The following is a 26,408-nucleotide window of genomic DNA, read 5'->3' as shown; positions in this document are numbered from 1 at the left end:
AGCATCAAATATAACTGCATCTTAGGGAAAATAATTCAAAATCACCAATCTCACAACCTCCCCCTGCCCACCCCATAGTTGCTCCCATTTCTATTCCTCTCATGCAAAGCTGCAACCCATTTGAATTTATACCAACAGCCTCCAGTACCTCAGTTGTTATTCTTCATGTGGACGAAAACAATGAGGGTCCATTGTCCAATTATTCACTGAAATCAAACCCATCCTCATCTGACATTTGCACATAGAATTTTCACCAGGCTCAGTGAACGGCAATCCTAAATAGGAACACAAGCTGATTGGTAGGGTGTATCAGTATCTCAACATGTCAACGAGTCAGTGTCCCTCTATAACCTGGTTAAATCTATGGATATCTCAACTGAAGAGAGCAATCAGTAATTTAAGAGTAGAGAGGAAACAGATTATAATGTGGCAAATATATAATGTTGGGGATATGAACAAAACCCACTTCCCAAAAAAAACTAGAAGCATTGGAAAGGGATTGGATAAGGTAATGGAGAAGAAGAGCCAATGTCAAAAAAACAACAGCATAAACACGCAAGTAAATCTCACGCAAAAAATAATATGCTTATATTACACCAATAACATGGGATAAGCACGATTGAAGCAAATATTTAAAAGTATCAGCCCCTGGGAGTGGACAACTAATGTAATGTAGTGCACAGTTCTGGAGGCAGGAAAGTAGAAGTTAGAAAAAAATCTATAACTTATGCAGTTACTGGAGCAACAAAATTTGCTAATTCTATTTTCTGTAATGTGGTCGAAAACAATGCGTTTTGAGAAGGAGACTGGTTTTATTGTTAGGGATTCATTGTAATATAGAAAAGGCAAGATACATCTCAATTAACAACTATTGATAAAGATGAATCTAGATAATGCACAAAAATAAAAGGGAGATCACATGGAGGTGAAAGCATGCCATGGTCTGCAAGTGTATGCTTAGGAAACAGTTAAGGAAATTATAACAGCTATGTAACAATTGTAACAAGTATAACACGCTGGGCTGAACTTTACGTTGGTCAGGCAGGCGCGTGCCAGGCCTGATTGGGCATGAATTCGCATGAGATGCTATCAGGCGAGCATCCCAATGCCATCACGCACTCGCGCGATATTTCATTTGGCGGACAAGCGCAAAAGTTGGAAGCACACCCACCAACAATTAAGAGGGCAATTAAATCCATTAACGGCGCAATTGTCTGCTATTTTTCATCGCCCGTCCAACCTTACGGTTGGCGGATGGGCGAATAGGCCAGGCGGCCTTTACATTTTTCATGAAGCCTCACAGAATCACAAGGTGCAGAAGAGGCCCTTCAGCCCATTAAGTCTGCACCGACACGTGAGAAACGTCTGACCTACCTACCTAATCCCATTTACCAGCACTTGGCCCATAGCCTTGAATGTTATGACATGCCAAGTGCTCATCCAGGTACTTATTAAAGGATGTGAGGCAACCCGCCTCCACCACCCTCCCAGGCAGTGCATTCCAGACCGTCACCACTCTCTGGGTAAAAAGGTTTTCCTCACAACCCCCACTAAACCTCCTGCCCCTCACCTTGAACTTATGTCCCTCATGACTGACCCTTCAACTAAGGGGAACAGCTGCCCCCTATCCACCCTGTCCATGCCCCTCATAATCTTGCACACCTCGATCAGGTCGCCCTCAGTCTTCTCTGCTCCAACAAAAACAACCCAAGTCTATCCAACCTCTCTTCACAACTTAAATGTTTCATCCCAGGCAACATCCTGGTGAATCTCTTCTGCACCCCCTCCAGTATAATCACATCCTTCCTATAATGTGGCAACCAGAACTGCACACAGTACTCCAGCTGTGGCCTCACCAAGGTTCTATACAACTCCAACATGACCTCCCTACTTTTGTAATCTATGCCTCGAATGATAAAGGCAAGTGTCCCATATGCCTTTTTCACCACCCCACTAACATGCCCCTCCGCCTTCAGAGATCTATGGACACACACGCCAAGGTCCCTTTGTTCCTCAGAACTTCCTAGAGTCATGCCGTTCATTGAATACTTCCTTGTCAAATTACTCCTTCCAAAGTGTATCACCTCACACTTTTCAGGGTTAAAATTCCATCTGACACTTATCTGCCCAATTTGACCATCCCATCCATATCTTCCTGTAGCCCAAGACACTCAACCTCACTGTTAACCACCTGGCTAATCTTTGTGTCATCTGCAAACTTACTAATTCTACACCCCACATAGTCATCTATGTCATTTATATAAATGACAAATAATAGGGAACTCAGCACAGATCCCTGTGGTACGCCACTGGACACTGGCTTCCAGTCATTAAAGCATCCTTCTGTCGTCATCCTCTGTCTCCTACAACTAAGCCAATTTTGAATCCACCTTATCAAATTACCCTGTATCCCACGTGCATTTGCCTTCTTTATAAGTCTCCCATGTGGGACCTTGTCAATGGCTTTGCTGAAGTCCATATAAACTACAACAACTGCACTACCCTCATCTACACACCTGGTCACCTCCTCAAAAAATTCAATCAAATTTGTTAGGCATGGCCTCCCTTTGACAAAGCCATGCTGACTATCCCTGATCAAACCTTGCCTCTCCAAGTGGAGATAGATTCTCTCCTTCAGAATTTTCTCCAATAGGTTCCCTACCACTGACGTGAGACTCACTGGCCAGTAGTTCCCTGGCTTCCCAAGGTCTGGATGAGGTTTCCGTTATGAAATAAAAATAAAAATAAAAATCTGTGGGCAGCATTTTTATCACCTATATTTTCAAGTGCCTGATTATGATGTTCGGACATTTTTTTCAGCTTTTTAAAACCTTATTGGAACATTTTAGGGTCTGCAGCTCCCTGAGGCAGCTCTCTGCCTTCAGGGAGCTTTCTCTCAGCACTTGTCCGCACCCACATTGACGTCATCACTCACCCTTCTCCTGCCCTTTTCAGCATGCGCTTCACCTTACAAACACTCAAAAATGTAATTCCTCTGTGCAGGAGAGAGCCCAAAAATGCAAGAGAGAGGAAGAGGACCATATATGGTCTGCCATAAATCGTGCAGTTAACATCTGTAGGGGAAGCTATAGAGATAAGTGGCCATTGACGATGGAGAGACTGGGGAGCAGGATTTTTGTGGGAAGGGAGGCGAGCAAGCAAGCAGTGGGTAGCTAGTTAAGTTAATTAAAAGGCCAATTAAGGCTACGGATCAAAAACCAACTGGATGCGGCCTCCTGATGGCACTCCAGGATGCCTTTGATGCGGTCCCTACTTCCTCCACCTATCTGGCCCCCTCTACAATGGTAGCCTAACAGCTGTTCCCATTTCTTATTTCAGAAGTTTTTAAAGTGCTGAGAAGGCACATCAAGATAGAGGTGCCCCCTCTCTCCCTTATCTGCAATGGCTGGATGACCCCCTATAAGCCCTCCAGCTTCAAGAACCTACCCGCTGTCCATAATTAGACACCGAGAATGCTCTCTGGCCACTAATTAGCCAATTCAGGAAAACTCAATGTCAGGCGACTGCTCTCAATATATTGTGGGGTCAAGACTCCCTTTGACCGTGATGTTGGGGTTCCAACCCAAAACACAAAATCCTGCCCTGGGACTTTGCTGCTGCATGGCGACAGCATTAAATGGCTCTGATCCACATTTCATATGATTTCAATCATGTTGACTTGATTTCAGCATTAAGTTAAATATGACCATGTTAATCATGCGGAATTGCTGTATTTCTTCATTCCTATTACTAAATCATATCTGTCCCTTCTCTCCTCAAGGGCCATCATGCAAACAACAACTTCCCATGACCCTTCAGGATGACAAGGCTTTGGAGGAGTTGATTCCTTCTGAAGGTGCACCACCACAGGACAGACATCTATCAGATATAAATGCGGGTATGAGCACCTTGGTGGCTCCTGTTAGAAGGTTAGGTGGGTTCTCACTTTGTGACTCTCAGTTCACAAGTGAGCACAAGCAGGGAGCGGTAGTACTCCTACCCAAGTACCCAAGCTCTACTCAGCTTCCCATAATGCTGAACTACCGGGGCCATCAATAAAAAGAAGATAGTCAGCAGCAAATGTGTGAGAAACTAGCAGTCCTGCTATGTACACAATAGCACAGAAAATTGAAGTATCCAGCTCAAGCATTTTGGATTGATGTCACAGGCATTGTGAAGATGTCTTCCATGGATAGAATGGTTTCCCCAGTGGAACTTCAATTGTGCAACTCTAACCAACTCCTGCAGTCTTTGACCATGGCTATGCTAACAATGGATGTCGACATTCCTAACACCTTAAACAGGATGACAAATACCTTTGCCATAGCCTTACAATGTGTTACTGATCTGCTCCAAGTTTCTCCCCTGCACACAGGTGGAGTGATGTGCCATTGACCCAGGAGAAGGGTGATGATGAGAGGGGACATGGAAATGATATCTTCATGCAAAGCCTTCCCATCTCTCACAAGTTGCCCCATCATGCAGTACCCGTGTGCTGCCACCTCTCCAGATGACTGAGTCTGTCCCTGCACTGTTGCAGGTGTAGTCTTTCGCAGGGTTGTCATGAGTTCCAACACCCAGCAGTCATCAGTCAGAGCAGGGGTCAGAGCAGGCGGCCTCTATTTTCACTGAAGGGATTGCGTCACATAGAAGCAATAGGAAAAGGAAAACAAAAGCGGTTGTTTTTTGGAAGTGTTGTGTAGTTAAATTTCATTTACTTAGTTATTGACATAGAATTTATTAATTTGCACCACTTTACCGTGTAAACTATTCTTGCCTGCCGAGTGGCACTTGTGTTTTCAGTTGCTTGGTGATGAATTGGCTGAGATCAATTGGTGCACATGCCTAAGTGACTAACTGAACCTTCAAGCTATTTGGGCACCCCTGGCATCCTCAGCAGTAATGTGAGTGGCTGGTCTGGCATTGGATGCCCCATCTTCATCTTCCTCCTCCTTGACTTCCTACTCCTCTCCATAGGGATCCTCATCAGGTGAAGAATGCTGGGTGGCTTCTACTCCTCTATTCATTGTTGCTGCGCTGTGTTGTGCGGAACACACACACAACGGTTATCCTAGAGATCCCCGCTGGAGACTTTCACCCACTGAAGGGCATCTCCAGACCATTCCATGCACTAAGCACACCTTGAGTATGTCGATGGTTTGCTTGAAGACACATCTGGTTATCATTTGGCTGTTGTTACAGAACTCTTGAGGTTTATTAGCAAGTTCCTCAAAGGTGTCATCAGCTAGCTTTGAAGGAGATACCCTTTGCTGTCTAACAGCCATGTCTTAAGAGTGGTCCCATGTACAAATTGGCCAAGGATGTTGGACTGCGCATTATGAAAGAATCATGGCAGCTCTCAGGGAATCTGCATGTGCCTTTTCTAGTGTTCCCACATCGGCTGAACATTGATGGAATAAAATCCCTTGCAGTCCTTGATTGATCTGTTGGTACTCAGATTGGCACATGTGTGTATACAATAGTTCCCTGTACCTGTGAGAATCTAGCCAGAGATTCAGATATGAATCTCTGCTCAGTTTGGCTATTATCATCACAGGGGCGGTTTACATACCTCCCAGCCCTGGCAAACATAAGTCACCTGTGATATGCACGTATGTGTAGTCAACTCGGGACCCTTGGTGGTCTTTGGTAGTGCCCTTCAAGAAATCAGAGGCAAAGAAGCTGAGAGCAGTAGTGACTTTCACGGCCACTGGTAATGCATAGCCACTAAATCCAGCAGGTAGTAGCTCTTCTGTTATAAGGCTGCAGATGTCTGTGACCACTTGACGTGACAATTTCAATCTTCAGAAATACTGCTCATTTGAGAGGTCAAGGAAGCTGAACTTCTGTACACATTATTACATGGGTAGTGCCTCCGCAAACGTGACCCTTCTGTTGCTCCCCTCTCTGTTGTCCATTTGCAAATACCTCCACACCACAATTTAGCACTCCCCAACCCCCCATATCTCCAACCCTCACCTACTCACTGGGGGGGATTAAAATAGCACCACTATTTCACCATTTCCATCATGTTAGGCGTTGTGACAACTTGTTTCATCTAAACAACTGCTTTCTTTCTGAGGTACTCTCAATAGACAAGAAAATGTGATAACAGGATGTCTTAGTGGTGTCTACCAGAACTAGTGCAGGCAGGTAACAGAACTGGAAACCAAACGTCATTAAAGGAAAAAAAAGAAAATGCTCAAAATACTCAGCAGATCAGACAGCTTCTGTGGAGAGAAAAAGAGTTAATATTTAAGGTTAGTGACCATTCATCACAACTGAAAAGTGATATAGATGCAATAGTTTTTAAGCAATTACAGAGGCAGAGAAAGGGGGAGGGAGGAAAGAATAAAAGAGGTCTGCGGTAGATTAAAAGTTAGGAATGATTAACTGACAAAAGGGATAATGATAAAAGTAAAAACAAGGGTGGAAATCAGATAAGCAAATGATGGGTCCAGAGGAGCTGTAAATTGCAGCAGCAGAATCATTATCAGCACCTGCACCCCAAAAAAAATGTTAGAACCATTTGAGTGGCTAGGGTGGAAACCTGATTAGAGAGGTACAAACGGAAAGTTACAGGAAAGAAAGGCATGGATTTGAGATTTTCTTCTGATGATGATTAAAATATTTTAAGGTACAATATTAAAAGAAAAACCACATCGATACTTCCCTACCTTCCGCTTTGGTGTGCAATTTTCTATTTCATTTTACTTTGACATAAAAACTGAAAACCATTTTATTTGCTGCTTTTATTGTACAATGAATTACTAGACGTGAAAATCCTACCAACTAACCTTTCAGACAGCCTTTTACACTGAGGCCCCATCTGCCCTCTCGAGTGGAGGTGAGAGATGCCATGGCACTATTTCACAGAGCAGGAGAGATATCCCTGGTGTCCGAGTCAACGTTTATCGCTCAATCAGCATCACTAAAAACAGATTATCTGGTCATTATCACACTGCTGTTTGTGAGAGTAAGTTGTGCATAAATTGGCTACATTACAACAGTGACTGTACATCAAAAATATTTCATTTGTTACAAATGGTTTTTTTTAATTCATTTACGGGATCTGGGCTTCGCTGTCTAGACCGGCATTTATTGCCAATCCCTAGTTGCCCTGGAGAAGGTGGTGCTGAGCTGCCTTCTTAAACCGCTGCAGCTCATGTGGAGTAGGTACATCTAGAATGCTGTTACGGAGTTGCAGGATTTTGACCCAGCAACAGTGAAGGAACAGCAATATATTTCCAAGTCAGGATGATGGGTGGCTTGGAGGGAAAACTTCCAGGTGGTGATGTTCCCACGTATCTGCTGCCCTTGTCCTTCTAGATGGTATTGGTCGTGGGTTTGAAAGGTGCTGCCTAAGAAGCCTTGGTGAGTTTCTGCGGTGGTTCTTGTAGATGGTACAAACTGCTGCCACTGTTCATCGGTAGTGGAGGGAATGAAAGTTTGTAGAAAGGGTGCCAATCAAGCCGGCTGCTTTATCCTGAGTGGTGTCAAGCTTCTTGAATGTTGTTGGAGCTGCACTCATCCAGGCAAACGGAGAGTATTCTATCACACTACTGACTTGTGCCTTGTAGATGGTAGACAGGCTTTGGGAAGTCAGGAGGTGAGTTACTTGTTACAGGATTCCTAGCCTTTGACCTGCTCTTATAGCCACAGTATTTATATGGCTAGTCCAGTTCAGTTTCTGGTCATCTGGCACTTGTGTGGCGTGAATGTTACTTGCCACTTGTCTGCCCAAGCCTCTTGCTGCATTTGGACATGGACTGCATCAGTATCTGAGGAGTCGTGAATGGTGATAAACATTGTGCAATCATCAGCAAACATCCCCACTTCTGACCTTATAATGGAAGGAAGGTCATTGATGAAGCAGCTGAAGATGGTTGGGCCTAGGACACTACCCTCGGGAACTCCTGCAGTGATGTCCTGGAACTGAGGCGATTGTCCTCCAACAACCACAACCATCCTCCTTTGTGCTCGGCATGACTCCAGCCAGCGGAGAGTTTTCCACCTGATTCCCATTGACTCCAGTTTTGCTAGGGCTCCTTGATGCCACAGTCAAATGCTGCCTTGATGTCAAGGGCAGTCACTCTCACCTCACCTCTGAAGTTCAGCTCTTTTGTCCATGTTTGAACCAAAGCTGTAATGAGGTCAGAAGCTGAGTGACCCTAACGGAACCCAAACTGAGCGTCTGTAAGCAGGTTATTGCTAAGCAAGTGCTGATGGCCCCTTCCATCACTTTACTGATGATGGAGTGGGGCGGTAATTGGCCGGGTTGGATTTGTCCTGCTTTTTGTGTACAGGACATACCTGGGCAATTTTCCACATTGCTGGGTAGATGCCTGAGTTGTAGCTGTAGTATGTAACGCTTTATGAGATGGTCATAATTTAAAATGTTTCCCTTAATTTGAGATGAAATAGAATATCCTGAGTACAGGGATGGTTAGATCATAATAAACTCTTCCCAAAAACAGGCCCATGTGATTTGGTTGTCATGGGGAAAAAGGTCCATCCAAAACCTATACAAAATCAAGTGCCAGTTTTCATACCGAGACACAAAAGGAAGACAGCTGGTCTTTCCGGGCATGACACACTCAGACTCAGACAGCCTGAGACGAAGACAGAAAGAGTTAGAAGCAGGCTGTTTTTACATTAGCCACCGAGCAGGATGCAGAGGAGAACCGATTTTCAGATCAAAGAAACAAGACTTTCGGAGATTTAAGAACCAAGGAGTTGCTGGACTAGACAAGTGAGTGGACTGCTGGAATTCAGTTCGGAGACACTCAGAAGACTGAGTGAAGCAACTTTCAAAGAACACTGGAAGATTCAACAAGATGTGGCAGGGAGTAAGGGACCTGCTAAAACGTCAGGAGGAGTGTGGGGCTTAATCTTCAAGGCTACTTATCTACATAGAATAAGAATTTACATTTGCAAAGAAGCTCTGGAGAGAGATGCAGTGGTTTTTGTCGCGGTTCAACCCAAGCAAATCGTGACACAGGACTCTGTGCTCTACGGACTGTTCCTAGGGACACACACCAAGACAAACATCAACTACAGCTGGAGGATCATCAACTCCGTGAAAGATGCTTTTTGATCTGCCTGAAACTTGTTGGTCTTCCAGTGCAAAGAGTTGTCCCTGACCGAGTGCTGCAGACTAGCACATTCCAAGGTCCAGGACTATGTGCTGAGGGATGCACTAAAGCTTGGAGCAGCCACCACAGAGGCGCAATGGGGAAAGGTCGCTGTCTAAGACACTTAGTGCACTGAGGAGCTGGGAATTGTATAGACCCCATGGGCTATATGACTCACATAGAATGTGCGCAGTGCATATTACATGTATCACAACTATATTGAAGCACCTCAGAGTACAACATGATCTATGTAGACAACTTAAATACCATTGCACGATCTGACTATTATGACCATTTTGAAATGTCTGTAATGTTCCTTTGATTGTACTGAAGCACCTCAGGATGCAACATGATCTATGTGGAAAACTTGAATATTACTGCACATTTTGTGATGGCTATCTTGAAATGTTTTGTAATGTTTTTTCGGATATTTTATGAATATATTTTTGCAAAAAAAAACATACAAACTTGGTTGAGTTTATTAGTTAATGGGGAAGTACTTTTTCTGTAGTTTGGCATATTAGTTGATTTTAGTTTGTTTGTTACAGTGAGTCTTAAAATGTGAAATCTTACACTGTGGTTCTTTCCATCAGTAGCTGGGAAATTAATATCTCTTTTTAAAAGATCAAAACACATTGGCAGTAAAGCACTTTTGGATGTCCCGAAGTCATGAAAAGGGTTATATAAATGCAAGTCTTTCTTTAACATATAGTAGGCAACAGGTACAGCTTTCAGAAAATTATCTGGCTATGACTGGTGAGGTAAGAGTGGAACCATACAAAGGTAGTCCCACTTAGCTAGACAATGAAGGAGAGCCATTGGAGATAAATGATGTGGCATCAAAAGCAACAGAGAGGTCGAGGATTACAAAGAACGATAATGAAACACAGCCACAATCACTGAAGGTGGCATTTCTGACTTTGGTTAGGCCCATTTCAGTTCTGTAGTTGTGGTTGAAATGTGATTGGAGATTCAAAAAAGAAGTTTCAGGAAAGATGAGCATGGAATTAGAGAGGCGTAATGTTAAAAACTTGAGAAAAAAGTTGGATTAGAGTTTGGACAAGAGTTTGCAGGGACAGAAGGTTTGAGGGTTTTGTTTTGAGGATGAAGTGATGATTGCGGTTTTGAAAAGGCAGGGGACACTACTTGCAGAGAGGAAACTATTTACAATATCAACAAGTTTAGCAGGCAAGAAGAAAAACTGAATGGTCAGCACCTTATTGGGCATGGATTTAAACAGGAGGTTAGACTCATGGAAGAGGTAAGCTTGAAGAAACTTTGAGGGGAGATTGAAGAAAAACTAGAGAAAGATCTCTATTTGGGACTATGTGGAAGGGGCCTGGAAGAGGGGCTTAAAAAGACAGTTGGTAGTGGAGGAAGAAAAGAACATGCAAGTATCTTTGCTCTCCGGGATGATCGTGGAGTAGTGGGCAATTTTGCTGGGTGCAAGGGCATCAAGCATGAAAATAGGTAAGTCACCAAGCCTGTATAAAATGTATCCTAGGTTGCTAAGAGAAGCAAAAGAGATAATAGTGGAGGCACTGACCATAATTTTCAATTCTGTCTGCCTAAAGACGTGATGCAGGAGAACTGTTAACATTGTTCAAAATGGGAGGAAGGAATAGACAGTCACCCTCACCTCGGTGGCGGACAAATTAGTGGAAGAAATTTTGACGCACAGTATAAATCATGATTTAGAAAGACATCATTTAATCAAGGACAGTCAGCATGGATTTGTTACAGGGAAGCTCTGTCTAATTAGTCTGATAAAATTTTTAAGATAACAAGGAAGGTCCATCAGGGTGGTACATTTGATGTAGTTCACATGGATTTTAGCAAGGCTTTCACAAGGTCCCACAAGGCAAACTGGTCAAAAATGTAAAAGTCCATGGAATCCAATGGAAAGTGACAAATTGGATCCAAAATTGGCTCAGTGGCAGGAAGCAAATGGTAAGGGTCAATGAGTATTTTTGTGACTGGAAGGCTGTATCCAGTGGTGTACCACAGGGGTTAGTACTAGGTTCCTGCTTTTTCTGCTATATGTTAATGATTTAGCTTGAAATGCGGGCAGTATATATTGTTAGAATCACATCCCTCAAGACTGAAGTTTTCTTTTACAAAATGGAAGAATTTGGCATGATCTGGACATGTGGATGCTAACCTGGGATTTTTTTTTTAAAAGGTCATAAGTTCATTTTGGAACTGTCAACAAGCAGGCCTCTTCCAAGGAATCAACTGACCTATATGGTACTTGAGAAGGAGTTGTTTGTTTGTGTTGAACTGCAAAGCACTTTAATTATGAAAAGCTGGGAGACAAAAAGGCAATCACATGGGAGAGAGAAAAATAGCTTAAGTTGTGAACTTGCTTGTTTGGAAGGCTGTCTTATTGAAGAACAAGATGAAAAAGGAAGGCTACCTTGACTGACTCCCTCTCTCTACCTTGCCTAAAATTGTATGTGGCTATCAACCAGCCAGAGAACCCTCATCTAACAGTAACCAGTCTGCATTTCGACCTGCAAAGCTGAAACCAGTGGTGAGAATCTCCAGGACCTCCATCCACCGGGACCAGTGGCCCATCTTCACACGAGAGAACTCCAGGTTGACAGCATCAAGACCCTGCAGACTTTATCCTTTATTTCATAATGCCCATCCTCCAAAACCCATCTCTGTAGAGAGACTCTATCTGTTTGTCCTTTGTTTGTTTGTGTACGCGTCTGTGTGCGCGCTGGGGGAATTCTGTAGGGAGAGAAAGATAGTTATACTTCCCAATTACAATTGTATGTTAACCAGTACTTGCAACTTGTTAAAAGAAGTTTTGTTTTAAAATAACTTAATCATCCTGAATTTTTGAAAGAAGCCTGGTCAGAATCTCTGCTTTTTTAAAATTCATTCATGAGATTGTGGGCATCGCTGGCTGGGCCAGCATTTATTGCCCATTCCTAATTGCCTTTGAGAAGGTGGTGGTGAGCTGCCTTCTTGAACCGCTGCAGTCCATGTGGTGTAGGTACATCCACAGTGCTGTTAGGAAGGTAGTTCCAGGATTTTGACCCAGTGACTGTGAAGGAATGGCGATGTATTCTCAAATCAGGATGGTGAGCGACTTGGAGGGGAACTTCCAAGTGGTGGTTTTCCCATTTATCTGCTGCCCTTGTCCTTCTAGATGACAGTGGTCGTGGGTTTGGAAGGTGCTATTGAAGAAGCCTTGGTGAATTCCTGCAGTGCATCTTGTAGATGGTACACACTGCTGTTGCTGTGCGCCAGTGGTGGAGGAAGTGAATGTTTATGGATGTGGTGCCAATCTAGCGGGCTGCTTTGTCCTGGATGGTGTCAAGCTTCTTGAGTGTTGTGGGAGCTGCACTCATCCAGGCAAGTGGGGAGTATTCCATCACACTCCTGACCTGTGCCTTGTAGATGGTTGTCAGGCTTTGGAGAGTCAGGAGGTGAGTTACTCACCGCAGGATTCCTAGCCTCTGACCTGCTCTTGTAGCCACAGTATTTATATGGCTGGTCCAGTTCAGTTTCTGGTCAATTGTAAGCCCCAGGATGTTGATAGTGGGGGATTCAGTGATAGTAATGCCATTGGACATCAAGGATTGATGGTTAGATTCTCTCCTGTTGGAGATGGTCATTGACTGACACTTGTGTGGCGTGAATGTTACTTGCCACTAGTCAGCCCAAGCCTGGATATTGTCCAGGTCTTACTGCATTTGGACATGGACTGCTTCAGTATCTGAGGAGTTGCGAATGATGCTGAACATTGTGCAATCATCAGCGAATATCCCCACTTCTGACCTTATGATCGAAGGAAGGCCATTGATGAAGCAGCTGAAGATGGGTGGACTGAGGACATTACCCTGAGGAACTCCTGCAGTGATGTCCTGGAGCTGAGATGACTGACCTTCAACAACTACAAGCTAGGCATGACTCCAACCAGTGGACAGTTTTCCCCCAATTCCCACTGACTCCAGTTTTGCTACGGCTCCTTGATGCCATACTCGGTCGAATGTGGCCTTGATGACAAGGGCAGTCACTCTCACCTCACCCTCGGGAGTTCAGCTCTTTTGTCCATGTTTGAACCAAGGCTGTAATGAGTTCAGGAGCTGAGTGGCCCTGGTGGAACCCAAACTGCGCGTCAGTGAACAGGTTATTGCTAAGCAAGTGCCGCCTGATAGCACTGTTGATGACCGCTTCCATTACTTTACTGATGATCAAGAGTAGACTGATGGGGTGGTAATTGGCCGGGTTGTATTTGTCCTGCTTTTTGTGTGCAGGACATACCTGAGCAATTTTCCACATAGCCCGATAGATGCCAGTGTTGTAGCTGTACTGGAACAGCTTGGCTAAGGGCACGGAAAGTTCGGTAGCACAAGTCTTCAGTACTATTGCCGGAACATTGTCAGGGCCCATAGCCTTTGCACTATCCAGTGCCTTCAGCCGTTTCTTGATATCACGTGGAGCGAATCGAATTGGTTGAAGACTGGCATCTGTGATGTTGGGGACCTCCGGAGGAGGCTGAGATGGATCACCCACTCAGCACTTCTGGCTGAAGATTGTAGCAAATGTTTCAGCCTTATCTTTTGCACTGCTCTGCTAGGCTCTCCTACCACTGAGGATGGAGATATTTGTGGAGCCTGCTCCTCCAGTGAGTTGTTTAGTTGTCCACCACCATTCACAGCTGGATGTGGCAGGGCTGCGCAGCTTAGATCTGGTCCGTTGTTGTGGTATCACTTAGCTTTGTCTTTCACTTGCTGCTTATGCTGTTTGGCACGCAAGTAGTCCTGTGTTATAGCTTCAGCAGGTTGACAGCTCATTTTTAGATATGCCTGGTGCTGCTCCTAGCATGTCCTCCTGCACTCTTCATTGAACCAGAGTTGATCCCCTGGCTTGATAGTAACGGTAGAGTGGGGGATATGCCGGGCCAAGAAGTTACAGATTGTGTTTGAATACAATTCTGCTGTTGCTGATGGCCCACAGCACCTCATGGATGCCCAGTCTTGAGTTGCCAGATCTGTTCAAAATCAATCCCATTTAGCACAGTGGTAGTGCCATGCAACATGATGGAGGGTATCTTCAATGTGAAGGTAGGACTTTGTCTCCACAATGACTGGGTACTAGGGTACTGCTGGTGTTTTCTTCTGGGTACTAGAGGTATAGATACACGATTGACCATTTCGGTGAGAGAATTAAACATTTAAATTAGTGGTACCGCCTGCGGAGTAGTGGGGCTTGATAATTTGCGCACTCCTCCCATCCTGGTCGTAACAATATGATTAAGAAGTTTGCAGATTAAACAAAATTGATCATTTGGTTGATAGCGAGGAAGAAAACTGTAGACTGCATGAAGATATCAATGCACTGGTCAGGTGGGCAAAGAAGTAGAAAATGGAAATCAATCTGGGGTAATGCGAGGTAATGATTTTAAGAAAGACAAACAATGCAAGGGAATACACAATAAATGGTAGTAACTTAGAAGTGCAGAGGAACACTAGATAAAATGGTTAAGAAGGCATACTGGATATTTTCCTTTATTAACCAAGGCAAAGGATAAAAGAGCCGGGCGATTATGCTGGAACTGTACGGAACATTATACAGCCATAGCTCACTATATTACAGGAAGGATGTGATCACACTGGAGAGGGTATAGAGAAGATTTATGAGGAGGTTGCTAGGAATGGAGAGTTTTAGCTATGAGGGAAGATTGGATAGGCTGGGGTTGATTTTTTTGGAACAGAAGAGGCTGAGGGGAGATTTAATTGAGTAAAATTATGACAGGCAAAGATAGAGTGAATATGAAGGACTTACTTCCCTTAGCAGTGAAGTCAATAACCAGGGGCCACAGCTTTAAAGTAATTTGTAGAAGGATTTGACAGGAATGGAGGGAATTTCTTTCATCCTGAGGATGGTGGTGGTTTGGAACTCACCTGCTGAAAGGGGAGCTAGAGACAGACACCCTCAGTGCATGTAAAAATACTCGGATATGCACTTGAAGTGACATAACCTATAGAGCTACGGACCAAGTACTAGAAAACGAAACAAAGCTGAATAGCTCTTTTTCAGGCAGCACACACACGATGGGCCAAATGGCTTCCTTTAGTGCCATCAATTTTCCAAGCAGTTTTGTAGATCAATAACAAATTGAACATCAAAAGCTATTCAGCTGGGACTTTGAAAATGCAGCTGTAAGAGACTTGGGGTGCAAGAAGGAAGGAGAGTTTTTGTTTAAAGAACTTGTTAAAGAACAAGAAATAGATAGTGGGATGTGGATGATGAATTAAAGGAATTGGTTAGAGATGACCTCATCAGTGGTCAAGACTACAGGAATAGAGAGAAACCACATGAGAGTAAAGATGACATGGTCAGGGGGTACATAAGAATAAAGGCAAAAGAGATTATATGGAAGAACATGATCGGTATTTAATCTCCCTAGCCCTAAACATATCTTTGACCTACTGTTTTGTTCCACCTGAACCCCCTTCTCCCTTTATCAACAGCATAAAACCCATCATATTTCTACCTCTCTTCAGTTCCAAGGAAGAGTCATATTGGATTCAAAATGTTAACTCTGTTTCTCTCTCCACAGATGCTGTCAGACCTGCTGAGTTTTCTCAGCACATTCTGTTTTTATTTCAGATGTCCAGAATCTACAGTATTTTGCTTTTATGTTAGTGCTAAATTCATCGCTATTTCTCTCCAAGAATGCCTACCTTGCAGAAGTTCTGCTCTTCTCTCTGATGGGATTTCCATTTGTTTCTTTCGCCCTGTTCACCTTCATTGCTTTCCATTTCCCTCCTGGTGTTTGACAAGGTGTTTACCAAAACTCGCTTTCATAGGAACATCTCCTTATTGACTGTCTCCAGTTCTTACTTATCCCATATGGATTCCAACTGGAGTTCCACCATTCATGTTTCAAATCCACCCAGGATTACAAGTATCTCTGGGACATACACCGTTCCTCAGACTACTGTTCTCGCCGCATCCTGAGATCCACACTCAGTGCCATGCGCCACCACTTGTCAACACTCAAACTCTCTCCCTAGCAGCACCGACTCATGCTATCTCAAAGCTGTCTTGGTCTCCAGTTTCATTTAATTTCATTCCTAATCTCTCTGGTGCCTTGACAAGAAACTTTTTCTCTTCCTTTCAAATATTAAGGAACACGAGCTCCAACAACTTATAGGTACCAACATCTTTCTGGATCTTTCCTCCCCATCCCTTTCCACTGACCCCATCCCTTCTTCTAATCCCAACTCTCACCATGTATGCACCATACTCTCTGACCTTCCCCTCTCTGACATTGAATGATCTGTGCTTAGCAAAGGATTCAGTTTCTTCCCCTTACACCCTGACCTCAATGAATTTCAGATTCGGTATGACGTTGAACTCTTCTTCCTACATCTCTGTGATGACTTCATTGGGCAGGAATCCTCCTCCTGCTCAATAGGTCCTTTCACCCATCACCAATACTCTCCCTCCACCTGGACTACTCCGTCTGGCCTCTTACCAGCTCTTGGTCTTTTCATTGAGAATTGCTGGCGTGGCATCAGACACCTTGATCTCTTTGTTCCCCATATCCACTCTAATCTATCTCCCTCTGAACTTGGTGCACTCTGTTCTCTTGGGTCGAACCCAAGACTTTGTTATCAAATCTGCTGACATAGGTGGTGCTGTTGTTGTCTGGAGTACTGACCTTTGCCTTGAAGAGGATGAGCGCCAACTCTCAAGACACTTCCTCTCACCTCCCCCTGGACCATGACCCCAGCACCAAACATCAAGCCATTTTTTTTTATTCACTCACGGGATGTGGGCTTCACTGGCTGGCCTATCCCTAGTTGCCCTTGAGAAGGTGGTGGTGAGCTGCCTTCTTGAACCACTGCAGTCCATGTGGTGTAGGTACACCCACAGTGCTGTTAGGAAGGGAGTTCCAAGATTTTGACCCAGCGACAGTGAAGGAACGGCGATATATTTCCAAGTCAAGATGGTGAGTGACTTGGAGGGGAACTTCCAGGTGGTGATATTCCCATCTATCTGCTGCTCTTGTCCTTCTGGATGGGAGTGGTTGTGGATTTGGAAGGTGCTGTCAAAGAGCCTTGGTGAAGTCCTGCAGTGCATCTTGTAGATGGTACAAACTTCTGCTACTGTGTGTCGGTGGTTGAGGGAGTGAATGTTTGTGGATGTGGTGCCAATCATCTCCTCGGAAGATCTTCCCTCCACAGCTTCCTATGCTATTGTCGCCCTAACTCCAAACAGCCTGCTTCTACCTCCTTCCTAAAATCCACAAACAGGACTATCCTGGTTCCTGCTCCACTGAACATATTTCTTACTTCTATCTTGATTCTATGTTTCCCCCCCTTGTCCAATCTTTTCCCACCTACATTTGTGATTCTTCTGACGCCCTATGTCAGTTCAATAGTTTCCAGTTTCCTGGCCCTAACCGCCTCCTCTTCACTATGGATGTCCAACCTCTCTACACCTCCATCCCTCCACCCCTTCACCACAGAATGGTCTGCGGGCTCTCCGCTTCTTCCTTGAACGGGGGCCCAAACAGCCCCCATCCACCACCACCCTTCTCTACCTGGCTGAATGTGTTCTCTCATTGTACAATCTCTCCTTTAACTTGTCTCACTTCCTCCAATTAAAAGTTGTTGCTATGGGTACCCGCATGGGTCCTAGTTGTGCCTGTCTTTTTGTGTGGTATGTGGAACATTCCTTGTTCCAGGGCTAATCAGGCTCCCTCCCACAACTCTTTTTCCAATACATCAATGACTGCATTTCCTGCACTTCCTGCTCTCGTCCAGAACTTGAAAAAATTAATCGATTTTGTTTCCAATTTCCACTCTTCTTTCACCTTCCCATGGTCCATCCCCAACACTTCCCTTCCTTAACTTCTTTGTCTCCGTTTCTGGGGATAGAGTGTCTACAAATATTCATTACAAGCCACCAACTCCCACAGCTACCTTGACTATACTTCCTCATACCCTACTTCCTGTAAGGACTCCATTCTATTCTCCCTCAGTCGCATCTGTCATGATGATGTTACTTTCCACAACGGCACTTCCAACATGTCTTCCTTTTTCCTGAACTTAGGATTTCCCCCACTGTGGTTTACAGGACCCTCAACTCATTTCCCACATTTCTGCCCTCACCCCTTCCTCTCCTTCCCAAAACCACTATAGGCTCCCCCTTATCCTGACTTTCCACCCCACCAGCCTCTGTATTTAAAGGATCATCCACCGCCATATCCGCCACCTCCAGCATGATGCCATCACCAAACACGTCTTATATAATAAATAATATAAAAGCAAAATACTGCAGATGCTAGAAAGCTGAAATAAAAACAGAAAATGTTGGAAAAACTCAGCAGGTCTGACAGCACCTGTGGAGAGGGAAACAGAGTTAACGTTTCGAGTCTGTATGACCCTCCTATAGAGCTCCGGCTGTTTTCTGTTTTTTCTGTTTTTATAGCAAATACATCTTCCCCTCCCCTCCCCCATCAGTATTCCAAAGGAACCATTCCCTCTGCAACACCTGGTCTACTCCTCTATCACCCCCAATACCTCCTCCCCTTCCCATCTTTCCATGCAATTGCAGGAGGTGTAACACCTGCCCCTTTACCTTCTCTCTCCTTACTGTCTTAGGCCCCAAACACTCCTTCCAGGTGGGGCAGTGGTTTAATTGTACTTCTTTCAATTTAGTATACTGTACCCGCTGCTCACAGTGCAGTCTCGTCTACATTAGGGAGCCCAAATGCAGACTGGATGATCATTTTGCAGACCTCTGCTCAGTCCACAAGCATGACCCTGACCTTCCAATGACTTCTCATTTCAATTCACCATCCTGCTCTCATATTTCAGTTCTCAGCCTGCTATAATGTTCTAGTGGAGCCCAATGCAAGCTGGAGGAACAGCGCCTCATCTTCCGATTAGGCACTTTACAGCCTCCTGGACTCAACATTGAGCTCAACAACTTCAGACCATGGACTCTATCCTCCATTTTGAACTTTTTCCCCCAAGTGCAGTTTGTATTTTCATGTTTTTGTTTTCAGACTGAGCTGACCTTTATTCTGCTATTAACACCTACTCTGGACCAATGTTTTGTTTCTTTACAACTACCATGGCCACTCCTTTTGCCTTTTGATCCATGTCATCTTTGGTATTTAATCTCCCCCACCCTCTAACCTATCCCTGACCTTCCCTTTTATTCCAGTTGACTCTCCTTACCCCACCACCCCACCTTTTCAGCAAAAAATCCATCACATTTCTACATCTCTTCAGTTCCAAGGTGGGGTCCTATAGGACTCAAAATGCTAAGTCTGTTTCTCTCTCCACTGAACATGCCAGACCTGCTGAGTTTTTCCAGCAGTTTCTGTTTTTATTTCAGATCTCCAGCATCTGCAGAATTTTGCTTTTATTATATGTAAGAACAGATTTGTGAAGGTAAGAGAGCAGTGAATTCAGACAAGAGTGGGCAAGGAAGCTGAGTCATTCAGTCCAGAGGCTGTTGGAGAATATGTCAGGTAGAAAATCGAGGTGGGGTGACAGACAATGAGATTTTAAAGCAACGGGGGGTCAGGATCAGGCATTAATCTTTCACCTTCCTGCCCTATTCTAAATTCTGTCCACATTCAAGGTGTTTGATGCTGCTTCAAATATGAGACAATACCTTTCAACCATATTTGACCTTCATTGTCAGGAATGTCACCCCAATATGGGGGCAGGAATGGAGACAGACATTGACATGTGCAATTTCACACCGCTGGCTGGCATCCATTTTCAAGCCACTTGCCCAGAGGCTGGATTGGGAGTGGAATGGTTACGCGGGTAGCTTGTTAAGATAATTAAAACAATATTTAAGACCAATGGACTGTTCCCGTCACAGTAAGGATCTGTGATTGACTGGAATTTTCCAGTCAGCCTATAGGTTCCCTGTGGCTACCTGGAGGCAACTTCCTGGAGGCAGACCTGAGTGGGACCAGCACTCCAGGAAGACTTCCCCCTCCTGCCATCAACCTGGCCACAGCTGAAGCCACAGGCTGACCTGTGGCAATGTTCCCCTCCACATTTGTGCTCTGACATCTGTGGCCATTTTTTATTTCAAACTTTTTCAACTTTACTGAGAGGGTGCCTCACGACGGAGGTGCCTTCTTGCCCCCTAGCTGCAAAGGCAGACTGCAAGTCCTTCCATTCTGGAAGGCCTATCGGCCCTTCAGTTTCGAGAGCCCCACCATCATACTTACTTGGTTGGCGAGCACCCCCTCTTGCTGCTTTTTGGCCAATCCGGGCAAAATCCTTAACAGGTGACTGTTCCCGACACGGTAAGGGGTCAGGACCTGCATTTGACACCGATGTTGGGGTCCTGATCCAAAACACAAAATCCTACCCAATAATTACATAGTATTTTTATCTTTACCCTCTTCTAACCCTACAACCATCCAGGGTATCTACACTCTTCCAATTCTGTTCTCTGGACCATCCAATTTTTATTGCTTCACCATTGGCAACTGTATCTTCAGCTGCCAAGGTAAGCTCTGGAATTACCTCCCTAAACCTTCCCATCTCTCTTTCCCCCTTTAAGACGTTCCTTAAAACATAGCTCTTTGACTAAACTTTTGGTTATTCCCCACTAATATCTTCTGTGTCTCTGTGTTAGATTTGGTTTGATATTGCTCCTCTGGAGATTCTTGGGATATTTTACCATCTTACAGTCATAACATAAATACAAGTAATAGTTGCACCATTACAATTTTTATTTCTACCTTACAGAGTTCCTATGTAGGACTCATAACAATTCTTCATTGCTTCACTCACTAAAACTGTCCCAAAGGCTCATAACAGTTGAAAATTTCAAACTCAGATTTACTCAACACCCAGGAAATTAATTAACAAGTTCTGATCAAAATGGCCAAATTCTAGCGGGTATTCTGGGGAATCTACATATTGAAATCAAGTCTTGTAAGCTTCCTACACCAATCTTTCTTCCTCCATGACACTCAGAGGACCACAGTGAAGTGCTATTTGGATTTGGACTATCAGTTCTTGGTTCTATTGGTTCTTCAGACCCTATTCCAGATAGAGATGCTCCAAAAATTCTGTCAGTATGCAAGGAACTATTCAAAGGAATTTTTTATAACCCTTAATGCACTTTTTTTAAAAAAGAGATACAATGTCCATGTTCCAGGGAATTTCTCAAAACTGAAGGGTGGAGGGAACCCAGGGAGTGCAACCCCTCTATAAAGATCAGGCATGTACGGTCACATGGGGTACAAATATGATGATATTATGACAAGAAAAACTGATGCCCCAGAAACAATCAAGATAGTACAATTTTCCATTGAGCAAGGAATGCATGGGTGATAAAGAACCAGATTTTCCACAGGTTTGAGCATGGCAGGGCTAATAGGCCCTCCACTAAAATCTTGTGAATGCTGTTTTAGGTGCATGGGCACAGAACAGGAGCACAGCAAAGCCTTCTGATCAAGAGAACCAACAGATTTTCAAAAACTACTCCTCAATTGTTTTAATTTCTCTCAGAATCTAGAAAACCTCATCTGCTAAGTCTCCATGACACCAAATCTGGATTTCCTTGTTTGTCGAATTAAGATTTCACTCGTAGTATTTACAGTGCAAAATTGTACACCATAAAAGGCATTCTGCAAAAAGGGAGAACAATTCTCTCCTCATTCATATACTTTACAGCTGTTAAGTTGTCTACCCAGGCTGTACTGATGTGTTGCACAAACATTATTGGAAGAACAAGCTGGCCAGGTTGTTTGAGGTGCAAATTTGTTCAACAAGGGATTGCTTTGTACTGGCTGGGTCCATTCCCTTCAGCAAGTATACCTCAGCTTTCAAGGGATGCTGGAGTTCCCACTAAGGAACCGGTGGTTGCATGCTGCAATGACAATCTGCAAACTTTTTGCCTATGACCAGCATCTTCAAGTAACAAATGCCCTTTGGTAAATCTTGCCTTCTTGAGCAAGTGTTTAGGTGGTTATTAAGTAAATAGATTTATTCCAATGGTCTTTGCAGCAGGCATTATAAATATAGCTGCAGCCATCGACAGATCCAGAATTCATTAGGAAAATTTTCTCCCCATCAGGCGGGCCGGTCGGGAGCGGGCGTGGGGCCAATCGCCACCCGCGATCAGCTGTGCGCCACCATTTTACGTAAGCGGGCCAATTAAGGCCCGCCCAGAGTGACGTGTGCCCAGTAGCGCTCAGTGCTACAGAAATCTCCCTGAGGCACAGAACTGCCTCAGGGAGATTAAGTTCAAGTTCTCAGATTCGCTTCAAATGTGAAAGGTCCTTAGTTCAAAACCAAGAGAAACAAATTTCAAACCTCAAAATAAAAAAAGTTAAAAATCATTTACACATGTCCCCTCATGTGATACCGTCACATGAGCTGGGACATGTTTAATAAATATTCATTAATTTAATAAACCCTTCATGAAACCTCATCCTGCCCGTGGATGGAGTTTCATGAAAAATGTGAAGGCCGCCTGAGCTCTTCGCCCACCTGCCAATCTTAAGGTTGGACGGGCAGCCCTGTCAAATTGCGTAATTAGTTTATTAATGGCCTTAACAGGCCTTTGACAGTTCAGCGGGCGCGCAGCCGACTCTGGTGCGCGCCCGTCGAACGATGGATCGAAATGACGCGCTTTGACGTCAGGACGCACGCCATCAGCGTGCGGGGCCCGTCCCCGCACGCCAAACAGAAGATTCTGCCCCATGAGAAATGATGAGCTTCAATGCTGACTCCTAATATATATTCAAATTGAAGCATTGCACTATTGGTGAAGCGATACAATGAATTGTGAGAGTCTTTACTCCTAGCACAGAGCCTTGCAGCCTGTAGGCACAGTAGTCGAGGTAACAGTAATCCCAACTTTCTGATCTGTTTGCCCCTGACAAAGTTTCATTCTTGGAGCAAAGCCTTGCAAAATTACTCCTTTATTTCATGTGGTCAGGAAGGCAGGTTTTGTACTATTTACTATTACATTTTTTTCTCAATTGTTGAAGATGGCCAACCTCTCGCAAACGCTCAGTCCACACCATTGCCTGGGAGGGCATATGTGTAAACATCTCAGTCCAAGAAATATTGCCACAACAAACAAAGTCCTGGGTACACATGAAGCCATATTTTGATTCCAATCTATTTGGACCTCTGGATTCTTAGATCCTGATACAAACTTACACACCCATAAGCTGCAGGGCTACTGATGTGCAGTATCTGGACTAGTCTGTATTAGTGCTACAACCTTGATGTCATGCTTCATGGAAATAAATTCAAGATCTGTCCAGAATGAAATCCACCTGAACTCTTTTGGTCTACAAAGTAACGAGTAAAACCTTGAGATTTCCTGGTTCAGACTATTTTTATGCAGCTTGGAAAAGTAGTAGCTAGCCAAGTGCTCTCTGTTTTGCATAACACCAAGAAAAATTACTTTGCTGGAATGTTGGAAAAGATCCTGTAGCTCAATCAAGCATCTGATGAGATGAGATCTTATTGGTATGTAATAAGATCCATACTAGAATTGTTAGCAACAGGTATTGGCAATTAAAGGATGGAAGCCACAGAGGCAGTGGAGGTAGAACTGAGGTTAATTTTTCCAATACTTGCTGTCTGGCCATTTAAATCATTTGATTTCCTATTATCTGGCCCAAAAAGTAATCCACCTGCCAGGCTGCACAATGACTTGGACTTAAATAATTCATCAATCATAGCTAAAAGATCCAATAGTACTCTACTAGGGAGGAAGTGGGAGAAAGGGGGCTAGGTGGGCTATGTTTTCATATAACCTGGTAGAACAGGGAGATGCTGAAGATGCTTACCTTAATAAGCTACTTCAACATAATGATTCACTTTGTCTCGGACTGTTCCTAGAATGCACAGCAGAGTTTACAGGTTTCAAGAGCCATGAGGAAACAACAGTGACATCACGTGAATTTTCACTATAAGAAAAGCTTTCATTTAGATTTTGGAGTTAACATAGATTTGACTTGATGCTGAATCAAAGTTATTAATTAAAGCTTATGAACAAAACCTTACAGCCAAAGGGAAATGACACCACTGTTATGACAGATATAAAATTCTTAACCATGTGCCAGCACATGAAAGATATGAATGACTGAGCACAGAATTGAGGAAATAAATACTAGGGAATACTATGGTGGACACAGAAAGATGAGACTAGGCTACAGGATGAGACAATGGGTGTCAGAAAATGTTATGCCATCGGCTAGAATTGGAATTAGCTATTATGAACTCTCAAATTTTATTTAAGTGTCCTGTCTTTTAAACAAAGTAGTCAGTCAGTTGATCTGGAAACCTCAACGTTTCATAAAATACTTTTCAAAAATGTACTTTTCTAGCCTAAATAAACAAATTTTTAATTCAGATGCTTCCAATTGCCTTCTGTAGTGATTTTTTTCCAAGCAGATCTTTTAAAACAAAACGTGAGACACGAGTCATAAAATTACAAATGTTTAAAAAGAAACTATTTTGGAGTGATACAATACTCACACAGATACAAACCTTTAACTAAAATGTGTTTTTCTTATGTGGCTGAGCAGCAAGATTCAGGCAAGGTCTCTATTATAGATTTTGAAGGGGACTTTTAGTAATAATCCCCGGGCAGACAGGAAAGTGAACTTGAGACCACAACCAGATTAGCCATTGAAGGGCCAAATGGCCTACTCCTGCTCCTAAGGCCTACGTTCCTATGTACCTAAATCATGCATGAATTGCATCATATTTATTCTTAAAACAAATGCATACAAATATATTTTAAACACAAATAAACATTTTAATTAACAATTAACTTACCAATAAGTAAAAAGCTTGCTAGACTAACCTTTGATTGTACATGCCCTTAAAGTTATAGTTAGCTCTGTAGTTGGGCACTGGTTTTGGCTCTAATGGTCTATAGATAGCAGGTTCTCCCCTCTTCATCGCAAGACCATTCAGCTCTACAGTCGGTGTTATACTACCTGCAACCCAAAAAAAATTCCTTCAGTAGCCTCTAAAAACATGACCAAACTACATAAACTTTTTATTCAAATGCTTGATTAAAATCATCAATTACTGTTGATACATATATCTGTGAATTTTTGTTTAATATTCACTCTAGGGCAAATACTGTAGTTATTTAATCACTCATTAGTATTACTGGCCAAATAAAAGGATAACCAAATCAATAGCTTATCTTTCATACGGTTATACATACCTATTTTGATGGGCTTTTTGTTCAGAGTCAAGGTGTGAAGGGATTAATGTCCTGTTGGGGACCTCCTGCCTTCATACATTGCAGCTGCTAATGTTCAAAGTGCTGGAAGTTGGGTAAGGGATTGCTAGGATACTGGTGGTGTGAGATGTGGTCTTGCTCTGTGCAGTTTCAGCTTCAGTCGAAAAGGGAATTCTTTACCCCAGCGGCTGAGAAACCACTGTATCCCTGGGATTGAGTCATGCAAGTATTCAATTCCGAGAGAGTGGTTTCCTTGTCAGGAAGAATGCTGGGTAAAAAAACTCCCATTCCACAAAACAGTTCTTTCAACTGCTGCTGCCACAATATGATGACCTGAGTGCCCTGTTTTTTAAGTCGTAAACAGACTTGGTGCATTGAAGGCTATCTAGTTCTTGATTTGCGACTGCTTGTAATTTCAAGGTGCAGCTTGTACCTGTTATACTCTTAAGTCATTTGGGACTGTTGATAAGTTTCCTTTTTTTTTCCCGATTTTTTTTGGGGAGTGTCAGTTAGTACAAGTTTCACTGTACTTAGATAGCCAATAATTAGTTGAAGCAGGAATTTCCAACAGGTGACAGTATTTTCAATTTCATATACTTACTCCTCATGTCTTCTGTAGGCTCAATTTATTTTCCAAATTTCAAAGACAGAAAGCTTTGCATTTATATAGAATTGTTCACAACATCAAGACATCCCAGAATGCTTTACAGCCAATGAAGTACTTTTGAAGTGTAGCCACAGTTTTAATGCAGGAAACACGGCAGGCAATTTGCAGACAATAAGCTCATTGCAATGTAATAATGACCAGATAATCTGTTTTGGTGACGTTGATTGAGGGATAAATATTGGCCAGGACATGGAGGAGAATGCCCCTGCTCTTGTTCAAAATAGTGCCATGGAATCTTTCACATCTGTCTGAGGGAACCGACAGAGACTTAGTTTATGTTTTATATGAAAGACAGTACCACTGACAGTGCGGTACTGCAGTACTCCCCCAATAGTATCAGCCTGGATTTTTGTGTTCAACTCTCTGGA

At 43.5% G+C, this 26,408-nt stretch overlaps 1 protein-coding gene across 4 annotated transcripts in view; it reads right to left on the bottom strand.

The window, feature by feature from the left end:
• Positions 1–26,408, bottom strand: part of stau2 (staufen double-stranded RNA binding protein 2) — a 500,403-nt gene that overhangs the window by 385,614 nt on the left and 88,381 nt on the right. For all 4 annotated transcript variants that reach the window (XM_078540321.1, XM_078540322.1, XM_078540323.1 and 1 more), the window contains exon 5: positions 24,984–25,119. In XM_078540321.1, coding sequence (XP_078396447.1) covers positions 24,984–25,119 — 136 coding nt within the window. The remainder of the gene's footprint in view (positions 1–24,983; positions 25,120–26,408) is intronic.

The sequence above is a fragment of the Cetorhinus maximus genome, chromosome 4 (assembly GCF_964194155.1).
Source record: "Cetorhinus maximus chromosome 4, sCetMax3.hap1.1, whole genome shotgun sequence".
NCBI lineage: Eukaryota > Metazoa > Chordata > Chondrichthyes > Lamniformes > Cetorhinidae > Cetorhinus > Cetorhinus maximus.
The sequence above is the reverse complement of the archived record's forward strand: the minus strand, read 5'-3'. Positions and strand labels throughout refer to the sequence as shown.